The sequence below is a fragment of the Gastrolobium bilobum genome, unplaced genomic scaffold, assembly GCF_033153095.1.
Source record: "Gastrolobium bilobum isolate Gb01-03AN ecotype WA unplaced genomic scaffold, APGP_CSIRO_Gbil_v1 utg73282, whole genome shotgun sequence".
In the NCBI taxonomy this organism is placed as follows: domain Eukaryota; kingdom Viridiplantae; phylum Streptophyta; class Magnoliopsida; order Fabales; family Fabaceae; genus Gastrolobium; species Gastrolobium bilobum.
In genome coordinates, this window is record NW_026899204.1 from 59,344 (window position 1) to 71,100 (window position 11,757).

The 11,757-nt window shown below is 30.8% G+C and overlaps 1 protein-coding gene across 5 annotated transcripts; it reads right to left on the minus strand.

Moving 5' to 3' along the window:
• Positions 1–129: 129 nt before the first annotated feature.
• Positions 130–4,981, minus strand: LOC133288269 (uncharacterized). 5 transcript variants are annotated; one of them, XM_061485991.1, is made up of 8 exons: positions 4,845–4,981; positions 3,716–4,060; positions 3,499–3,585; positions 2,781–2,879; positions 1,651–1,843; positions 1,060–1,469; positions 596–644; positions 235–273 (listed from the first exon to the last, which is right to left on the minus strand). In XM_061485991.1, exons 2-7 carry the CDS (start codon positions 4,016–4,018, stop codon positions 621–623), a joined length of 1,116 nt encoding a protein of 371 aa, XP_061341975.1. In that variant the 5' UTR covers positions 4,019–4,060; positions 4,845–4,981; the 3' UTR covers positions 235–273; positions 596–620. The 5 variants fall into 5 exon arrangements, with proteins under 5 accessions (XP_061341976.1, XP_061341974.1, XP_061341977.1 ...); XM_061485992.1 differs by lacking the exon at positions 596–644 and having other exon boundaries at positions 130–273; XM_061485990.1 differs by having other exon boundaries at positions 169–644.
• Between the last annotated feature and the right edge of the window lie 6,776 nt (positions 4,982–11,757).

Here is an 11,757-nt window from a genome sequence, read left to right on the forward strand (position 1 = left end):
CCTTCTACTTGGAAGAGCTCGATTCCCAATGTCTCCAGCCTCTGAATACTTTCACACTCAGCATCATTATCTATCTGATGGCTCGATATACTCAATGAATGCCTTCTCATTGAAGAACAAGAACCTGCATTGTTCATCCTCTCCATGTCAAAGGTAAGACAGACACAGGACTTGTTTTTACTTTGCTACCTCCTAAAACTGCATTGAACATTCAACCAAATACCAGTTTGACTCATGCAGCTGCCTCACAATTACAAATAGTTACTCATCATCCTGACAAGAAACAAAAGAAAATACAAACATGTCCTAAACAAATATATAAGTAAGAAATATAGCAACTTTTCAAGCTTGAAGCCGAAACAAATCAAGGCTCTGCCTAAATAATCAGATGGGTACCCAAATAGCAAAAATATTTTTCATAATTCAACTCAAATTTAAATCATGTCAGATCGTATAAAAGTTTTAAATTAAATTTAAATCATAAGTACACGTAACGATGATTGCTGCAAAGAGAAAGCATTTGAATTCATGTATAATGTAAACTGCAACAGTGGAAGGAAGCAATTGAAAAAGTAACTAAATTGCCACAACTGACCTGAGAAACTTTAACAAAATGAGACTTAATCTTCCCAAAATGAAGAAATCTTGAGAAAAACCAAAGCACGTTGAGTTAGAAGTTATGCATTTTGATATAATGAAGACGAACAAAGAATGCATTAGAGAAGATAAAAAATGTTGAATGAGAGAAAGAGAAAGACAAATTTGGTGGTCGTAAAGTTCGGAAGTTCGGTGAGACGTTTGTTGAAGATGAAAGAGAGAGAGAAAAAACAAAAAATAGAATGAAATGATATGGGTAAGAAAAAAATACGAGTACAAAATTTTCAAAAATAAAATATAAGTAGGAGGGCAAGAAAAAAAATATAAGTTAAATACCATGTGGCAAGAATATGGAGAAGAATCAAGTTGGCTCTAGCAGCAAAGTTGGAAAGAAAATCTTTCTCCCAAAACAATTCTGATCCACATAAGGAGTTTGTATAATAAGATACTGAAAAAACTTACTGATTTCTTCCTGGTAGCTAATGCAGTCATGACACGAACAACAGAAACATTGGCAATTAGAGTCCCAAATGGAAGCCATTTGAACAACCATGCTCCTATTCCACGCCCATTGAGTCGAGCTAAGAACCACCTAATCCACACACCTAGAGGTCCAACCGTGCAAGCAAACCATAACTGAGCTGCATTACCACCATGTTTAAACTCATCCTTTTCCAATGCACCGATGACACCCCACAATAAACCTGAAATCACCAATAACACTATGGTAACTACCAATTGACGTTGAAAGCTGTCCACCTTAGAGATACAAGTGCCACTTCTAGGTCTCATGTTTAGCGTGCTGAGAAGCCATTTGAAACCCTTGGTCGTCTCTACCCCAAAGATGATCGAAAAAGCGACAAGAGACAAGCCTACAATATTCCAGTTGTTTACAAACTCTTCTTAATAACTAGAAGGTGCTGAGTTAAAATTGACATTCAGATTACTTAGGATAAAATTCCAAAACAGGGAAATAAAAATAGGTAAAGGATCTGAAGGAGACAGCTACTATACAACTAAATTGCCCTTAACAAAATGTGCCATATTACCTACCAATTAGAAAGCCACGGACAGAAAAGAGCCAGTGTCCATCAACACTGAGCTCAAGCATTTTCTGATTCCAACCACTGAAAATTGTTAAGCTCCCTAAGTAGCCAGTTGTTAGTGCAATCGTTAGATGCTCAGATACACGGGATATATCTCCTTTAAATACAACACCAAACCATCCCATCAAAAAGGAACCAACCTAGAAAATGTGTACAATCGAAATCAACTTCGTAATCAATGAACTTCAACAATTGCATTTAACGGGAATGCTAAAGCTTTTATATTGATTGTATGAAAGCAAAAATTGCAACTGTAACTCATTTAATTATCCTGATTTACGTCACTAAAAAATATGAAGGGTTGTAACTTTGCATTTTTAGCAAATCTCAAATGATGTTGAGTAATCCTTAAAGTCAAATTGAGTAACATGCAGATCAAGGAATTAAGGAGATTGAAATAGAGATGAAGCATGCCTAAAACTAACTACTGTTATGCAGTGAAAGAATAAATATGCACTTGCTTTTGAAACACATTTATAATCCGGATTAACTCCCATACACACTCTTATAAAGTACGGGTATACACTTGTTTTAGATGATGTATATCCCGATTAATTCAGGAATCCAAATGCATGTGCCAGCAAAATAATTAATGCTAAACAATTAAATAAAGGTCAAAGAAATAATTAGAGATATATAAAATCATTAATGTAGCCTCACCCATTAGCTTAAGTTTTTGGGTTGAATTGGTTCTTTACATGGTATCAGAGCCTCGGTGCCACTAGTTTGGGATAAATGTGTTGTTGATGTATTACCACAACAATGCCAATAAAGGCTAAAATTGCTTTGCAACCAGCCAAATGATTCTATTGTCCATCTTTTGTTCCTTAATCATTCAATGATTCATAAGGTTATAGTCATCATGAAAATCATATTTTGAAATTACTAGCAAATGATCCACCTAATCCTGCTTAACCTTATTACTTATTTTTCTTCTTTTCTTCTCCTTTGGCAAAATCGGATCAAATTTTGTCTTTTGAATTTTCTTTTCCTTGGTAAAAAAGAAATCATTTATTGCGCTCAAGAGTCAAGACTTGCGCCTGATAATCTGTGCATGCGAAGGGACAAGGGGCAAACCTTATTAGAAGGCAAGTCAGGGTAAAGAATGGTCTGATCACTAGTCACACCAGCAACCCCCGGTCCAAATAACTTTCCCACTAAGTATCTTGTTAAGACCTGCATATTTATTATGGCAATTGGTGCATTAGTATCATGATAATATCTGCATATTTCACAATGAATTGACAACAAAGATAATGTTAATGATTCGGCGGATTGGCAGGTAGATGTTATTTTGAGTACTCTACTTAAACGTCTTAGATTACTGTCCCTTGAGAACACAACTTAGCAAGATTAAATTTGTTCAGCTTCAAATTATGGCACTCTTGGATCAATGAGATAAAAGAGAGAAATAAGTATTTATGTGCAGACAGAATTGGGACTATAATTGTAAGAATATGGAGCGGCTATAATTGGGTTCTTCAGGGTATATGCTAAAATGCTTGGCAGAGAGTTGGTTTGAAGTAAACAAATAAGTCATAGTATATCTTATCTCAAGAATGAGCATGAATATGCAATTTCTTAAACTATTCATTATTTATCAAACTGATTTTTCGGCATACAACACCAACAACCAATCAATGCAAATGGATTCTATCAAAAACAAATTACCAGTAAAACTGTTTAGAGGAAAGTCCTTTAGTATCAAACCTATTTTCTAGCATCTAACGCTTTTTTTAACCATTAAGCAACCGATAAAATTAGAATAATCCAAAGTCAGAAGTTGGCATATTACCCCAAGAATTCCAAAAATAGCTAAATGAGTTAGACATGAAACATATTCCAGTAGCTTGAGTAACTTCTTGTTGTCAAGTTCCTGCAACTAGAGTCAGAATAACTTCATTATTTAATCATGAGGAAATAAAAATAATTCAAATTAATTAAGCTTAAACGTATCATTAACAACCATAGAAACAATAAATCAAGAAAAAGAAATTGTTAAATTAACCCACTTGTTTTATGTCTTCAGAAAGAACTTTTCCACTAGTAGAAACAGGGGTCTGGATCGGTTCGAATGACTTTACATAGGAGTCATAATTCAATGCTGCTGGATATTGATGCAATTCATGGTCCCCATGAATGTAAACACCTCCATTTTCGGAAGATCTCTCACTGTGCCTTGGGCCATGAAGAACTCGATCCCCAATATCTCCTGCTTCTGAAACACACTCACTCTCAGCATCATCATCATCATCTACCTTTTGACTTATTGAAAGCCTACTAACTGCAAAACTGCAACTGCTTGTTCTCTCCATGAACCCCTCGAAAGCAATAAAACTTTTTTCCCTCTGAAATAACTACAAAGTTGTTAAAAAACCAAGTCAAGATCAGTGTTATCCTAAATGAGTGATCCAGCTACTACTGGAAATCTTGTTTTTTTGTTTTCTTGCTTTTCTTTCTCCTTTTAACAGGGAATGATGAATCCAAAATACAAAACATCTACTTATCAAATTACATAATGGATTGTGAACTACTTCGCCTTAAGAAAGCTAGCAACATGTGTGTGAATTTAAATAACCGCTGCTACCGACTTTGTAGTTTTTAAACAAAGAAAAGAAGCCAACATTGAAACTTCCAACTAAAAAAGAAATAATTTATCTGCAAGTCAATATGAGAGAGATGAAAAAGCAGCTATCAGGCTTAGAATTAAAAATTCAAGTGCATAGTTGACTTATATTTATACATTTTTTTTAACGTAAAAGTAATAAACAAATATGTCAGCTAATAAAAACTTCAAATATATGCAGAATTCATAAAAAGCCATTAGTCTTGCATGGTGCTCAGTGCATTACCAAAAATAAAATAAAAAATGTTAAAATTTATCTGTGTTCTGGATCTTCTCTTCTATAATTCCTCTAATCCCTACTTTTTAGCAATTACTGCATAGACACTATGCCTTCAACCTGTCTATCATATGTCACCTATTGCGACGTCTTTTTCTTTTAAAAAATAAAAAATAATTCAACCCAAAAACTTAATATTATAAATGATGGGTTTTTTGATAATTTTTATATTATATCTCTATAACATATGCTCTTGTACAAGAATTTTTTGGACTTGAAATATGAATATTATACATACCTATCCTCTATAAAATGGTGAAAATCCAACTCGTGAGCCGTGGTAACCTTGCATCATAGACAATCACGAGCAGCATGCAGATCCCATATTGCTCACTGCGGATCGGTTAGACATGCACGATCATACCAAAATTTATCAAATATGGTCTACAGAAATTAGAAATGTTAACACTATTCAAACAAAGGAAATTCAAAAGCAAGCTATCTTTTCACATCGAAGGAAAAAAGTTAAGGTCATAAGTGTTATACCCAAATAATTAGTGCCAGCTCTGAAATGAAAGAAGCTTAAAAATTCACAAGTCACCATACCATGAATAGTATTTACTTTTCTCTTTTTCTTGTTGTATATAATTTCTCTTTTTTTGGAATTTTATTTTTAATCGAAAATTAATTTAAAATCCAAAATTAATATTAATTAGTGGAAAAAAAGGGAATCATTATCTTTGTGAGGTTAGGCTGAATTAAAGTTCCACTACTTTATGCATGGGTAATTGTTAGGTGCATTTAATATTAAATTTGAAATGTAAATGATGATGCACTGCACACAATAAAAGAAGTTCAGAGATTTTTCATGTCCATTTTGGAAGTTGTGTATATATATCATATGTTTTGCTTGGTTCATCCCTTTTGTCATAGCCTTTTGTGATTCTTCCCCTCCTCATCCTCTGGTCAATGACTCTCTCTGTTCTCTATCTATCGCTCTGCAACAATTGACGGCAACACTAACACTGTTTCATCCATCATCGACCAATCATTTCATTTTCCCTGCATAATCTATCAAACTCAACACTGATTCTCCTTAACTTTCTCGAAACAAAATAATTTTTTATCCAAAAAAAAAGCACACGAGATGGCTAGATGTTTCAGCTTCACTGCTTCGCGTGACAGGTGCTTCCGCTACTCCTTCTCGAACGCGGGTCTCAAATCCACCACCACAGATCTCGGCGATGGCACCATTATGCATTGTATGGTCCCCAAGACCCACACCGATTCCAAGTCTTCCTTCTTTCTCATCCACGGTTTCGGAGCCAATTAAATGTGGCAGTGGAGTGAGTTCATTTCCTCACTCCATTTTGGAAGGTGTGTATATATATCATATGTGCTGCTTGGTTCTTTCCTTTGGTTATCGCCTTTTGTGATTTTTCCCATCCTCATCCTGTTTTTATGTGTTATCTGTTGCATCTTCATCTTCTCAACCTTTTTTGGTGTCAGATATGTACTCCATGTATGATTTCATTAAGGATCTTAATCCGTCGAAGGAGGAGTGGAGGATTAAGGTGAGAGTGGTTAGGACTTGGAAGGTTCCTAATTTTCAGCATAAATATTTTGACGACAATCTGGACATGGTTCTATTAGATGAGAAGGTAATACTTTGCGTTCTGTTAGTTTCTTTTTACTCTTTTTTTTTTCATTTCGTTCTTTGTGGGAGCAACATGTGGATATAGTGTTGTCCTTCTTGGCAAAGAACGAGTCTCCTCAAAATGTTGTAATCGTCCAGCTTGCAAGGATTAAGGGTTTTAGGGGTCACAAGCTTGAGTCACTTTATGCGAACAAGATGTGGATGAAGTGCGAACGTTTCTGGCAAACAATCAGTCTTCTCAGAACATCATAATACTCCAGCTTGCGAGGATAAAGGGTTTAATTTTTTTTTTAATATTTGTTAATTATTTTTAACTCTTTTATACTCTAATTGTCTCTCTATATATGACAAGGATTATCTTGGATTCAAATGTACCAGAGGTTGTAGTCTTCAAAAAATGGTATCAAGCGAGATCAAAATCGAACTTGATATTTTGTTGTTTAGTATCACTTATATTCAAGATTTTTTTCTTCTCAATTTTCTTATGTATTCTACACTATAATCCCCACTTCCAAGAATGAGACAATCTTATTTTAAATAATTTGACTTTTTGGCAAGAACATCTCTTTTTTGTTATTTTATTCCCTATCAATTCTTCAACTATTCCCTATCAATGTCTATTGGGCTTAATTTTAAGAAACATAAATATTTTAGATTGTTGAAAAAGCCACAAATCTTAATAATTATTTATTATTATTAATAACTCAACTAAAATGAATGACCATCCAACTACTGCATCGTAAAAGGATGTTTGTCATTAAGTATTTTATAGACTTTTTACTTGGAGAATGTGCGCAACATTCTATGCATGTTTTCAACTACTTTATGTATGGAAAATTGATAAGCCTATTAATAACATTTATTATTATGTCTATTTGGTGAAAAAATATATTTTATATTTAAAATTTAAAATTTTTAAATTTGAATTTTTAACTTTATAGGTAGGAAAAGAGTTAAACATTTAATGTTTTCCACTACTTTATGCATGGAAAAACGTTAAGCATATTAATAATATTTAATTTTATATCTATTGGTCTTAATTATTATACCTATTAGGATTAATTATAAAGCTAGAAAAAAGATATATAAAATAAATTTAAATTTAATATAAAAATATATTACGAAAAAATAATTAAAATTGTAAAAATATATGTATAGTTGATAAAAATAATTTAAATTTAAAATTTAATTGAAAAAATAAGAAATGACATATTTATAATTTAAATAAATTAAATTAAAACATTAACTTAAAATATGATTAAAAAAGAGAAGAAAAATTCATACAAGAAATTAAAAAAAATATATGTAACATAAATATTTTAAATTTATATGAATAACCAATTTAAAATTAAATATAAAAAATTACAAATTACAAATATCATTATGTAAAAAAAATAGGAAAAAATAACCACTATAAAAATGTAAGTTTTAATTTAATATATTAGAAATAGATTAAACTTTTATTTTTTGATGTGAGAGTGTAATTAACACAATTTTCTATGTTGTGAATGAATAAGTAGAAGTTATTATTTGAAGAATGTGCACATACTTCTATGCATGTTTCCCACTACTTTATGCATAGCAGATTATTAAGCCTATTAATGATGTTTATTATTTTGTCTATTGGGTGGAAAATATGTAAAATTTAAAATTTACACTTTTCAAATTTAAATTTTGAACTTGACAGGTGGGAAAGATCCAGCATTTAATATTTCTAACTACTTTCTGCATGAGAAATTGTTAAGTATATTAATAATATTTATTATTATGTCTATTGGGCTTAATTATTATTCATATTAGAATTAACTATAAAACTTGAGAAAAGATATATATAATAAATTTAATATTAATATAAAATTACTGATTAAACAAACAAAATTTAAAATTATAAAAATAAATATATAGTTGATAAAAAATAATTTAAAATTGAAATTTAAATGAAAAAAAAATAAGAAATGACATATTTATACTTTATAAGAAAATAAATTAAAAGCTTAACTTAAAAATAGTACAAAAAGATTAAAAAAAATTTCGTACAAGTAATTTTAAGAAAATATTTAATATCAAAGTTTTAAATATATATGTATAACCAATTTAAAAGTTGTATATAAAAACTATTAATTAAAAGAGAAAAAATTATTTTTTAAAAAATATATATAAATAATACTAAAGAATTTAAATTTTTTTAAATTTAAATAAAAAATTAATAATGATATCTATCATTCAGTAAATAATAAATTATAAAAATTTGACCACTATACAAATGTAAATTTTAAAGTAATAAATAAGAAATAAATTAAATTCTCATTCATTTTATGTAAGAGTGTAATTAACACAATTTTCTATGTCGTAAGTGAACAGGAGAAGTTTTTTTTTATGAAGAGTGAATAGTAGAAGTTATTACTTGGAGAATGTGCACAGACTTTTATGCATGTTTTCTATTATTTTTTGCATAAAAAATTGTTAAGCCTATTAATAATATTTATTATTATGTCTATTGGGAGGGAAAAAATTTAGTATTGAAAATTTAAACTTTTTAAATTTGAATTTTGAACTTTATAGGTGGGAAAAGGTTCATCATTTAATATCGTTCACTACTTTCTTCATGAAAAATTGTAAAGCATATAATAATAAGAATTATTATTATGTCTATTGGGATTAATTATTATACTCATTAGAATTAACTATAAAACTAGAAAAAGATATATATAATAAATATAATTTTAATATAAAACAAAAAAATATTTAAAATTATAATATTATATGTATAGTTGATAAAAAATAATTTAAATTTGAAATTTAATTGAAAAAATAAGAAATGACATGTTTATACTTTAAAATAAAATAAATTAAAAACTTAAAATAATAGATTATTCTTGAGGGCCGACCTACCCTGCCTGCCAAATAAGCAGGTTAGCCTGCCAACATGTTTTTTTTTTCGTTTATGTTTACTGTCTAACTATAGAAAACATATATAGATAGTAATCTAGACGCAACTATAAGAATCTTTTTTTGTGGATAAATATAAAAACCTATTACATGCTTATATAAAATGCTGACAGTTAAAGGTAGCAAAATGGGTTTGGCCCGGAGGGCCGGCCCAACTTGCCGGTAACACATTTTTTTCTTATGTTTACTGTCTAAATATAGAAAACGTGGATAGATAGTAATCTAGACGCAACTAAAAGAACTTTTTGTGTGTGGATAGATATAAAATCTATTACATGCTTATATAAAATGCTAACAGTTAGAGATAGCAAAATAGGCTCGGCCCGGAGGACCGACCCACCCATGCTCGCGAGTAGTTTTTTATATCTATTATTATGTTTATTGTCAAACTATAGAAAACATAGATAGATAGTAATCTAGACGCAAGTATAAGAATCTTTTTTGTGTATAGATATAAAAACATATTACATGCTTATATAAAATGCTGACAGTTAGAGGTGGCAAAATGGGTTCGGCCCGGAGGGCCGACCCACCTCGCCTGCCAACACATTTTGTTCGTTATGTTTACTGTCTAAATATAGAAAACGTAGATAGATAGTAATCTAAACGCAACTATAAGAACTTTTGTGTGGATAGATATAAAAACCTATTACATGCTTATATAAAATGCTGACAGTTAGAGGTGACAAAATAGGCTCGGCCTGGAGGGCCAACCCACCCATGCTCGCCAGCAGTTTTTTATATCTATTATTATGTTTATTGTCAAACTATAGAAAACATAGATAGATAGTAATCTAGACGCAACTATAAGAATCTTTTTTGTGGATAGATATAAAAACAATTACATGCTTATATAAAATGCTGACAGTTAGATGTGACAAAATGGGCTCGGCCCAGAGGGCCGGCCCACCCCGCCCTCCTACACTTTTTCCCCTTATGTTTACTGTGTAAATATAAAAAAACTTAGATAGATAGTAATCTAGACGCAACAACGGCGACAACAATTTCGTTCTTTTTCCCTCGGGCATCTCACAGGTAATTCACTAGGTCTGTCTTCACTCACATGGGAAATTAAATGTGGCACTATCGAGAGTAAAGAGCAAACATAGATTGAAGATATTGATACTTGATGATAATGGTTGTGTTACAGACAACACCTTTAACATCGTCTACAAGGAACTATTTCAGAGATTAGTGTAGTTCTTTGTGTCCACTGTAAGACATGATTTATTTTATTCTATTTCTTCTGCATCTTAAAATATAAGTGTCTTATATTTAATGACCAATATATAAATAATCCCAAATGTTTGACCAGTTATTTTAATGCGACCCGTAATTTATTTTTTTATTCATTGGTTGCTATATTCATTTAAAATTTCTATTCTCAAATAGTGTTCATCCCAAATAATTTCTGGTTGTTTTTTTTTGTCTTTGTAGGGTGTTGGACGTGTCCTCTTTGCCCAAGGAAAGCAAGATAGAAAAAAAATACAGCCGGAATATTTTGGCTGCATTGACTGTTGTGCATTGTCCTGGACTCTGTCGTCTTTTTACTTCATTCAAGAATTTGGCAAGTTGTTATTTTCAAAGTTCTGCGTGAATGCGGTAGTTTTTTCAAGTTCAAAAGTACCACAATATAGCACGATAATTCATTTCCATTTTAGAACAGATATGTTTTTTTTTGTGTTTTTGTTCCTTTATATTTATAATTTTATGTTTATATCTCTAGCACATTAAAATTCAAAGTTTCACACTACGATGAAGGTGTTGATTTACCCGAAGCGACGATTAACCAAGGATGGCCGACAACAATTTCATTCTTTTTCCCCGAGCATCGCACGGGTAATTCACTAGTATTAATTAATAAATAATTAGTTATATAATCAAAGTATATGTTATATGAACAATTAATAAGAGAGAGATAATAAATGAACACAGTTGTTCAACTTTTTTTTTTTTTTTTTCCGAAAAATGTACGGCAGAAGCAGAATATTCTTGGGGCGATGCGAAGAATTAATTTCATTTTTTAAGAGGTCAGATATTACATTGCATGTAGAATTTTTAAATATATGTTGAAAGAAAATTCTTTAGACATTGTCTTGGGGTTTGGGATTCCTCTTTCTTTTTTAAAATTGATCTTAATTATTTTTTTGAGGCGAATCAGAATCCATTGGTATCTCCACGAGTTCGACTCTTTGAGCCGCCTATGAGACTAATCTAGAGTTCGGGTACAAGTCCAATGGTTACGATACTTATGCCCCTCCTTAAATGGTGTTGGTGAGATTCGAGCCGAGGTACTCTTTATGTGCCACTGTATAACTTTTTCTATGCATGGACGTGAGAAAAGGAATTAATAGGAGATGTCATGGTTTATTTTTTTTGGGTAGATAGATGTCACGGCCTTTTTAAATCTTGAAGTTTTTGTTTAAACTATGTGTAACATTTTATTTGGTGCTTTCAAATTTTTTTTACATAATTATATAAATAATAATAATTTCATTTATTTACAAAAAATATACTATTTAAATACATTTTATAACTTCTTTTTTAATATAATCAATTTACATCACCACAAGAATAGCATTAGTATTGGATACATATGTTTACA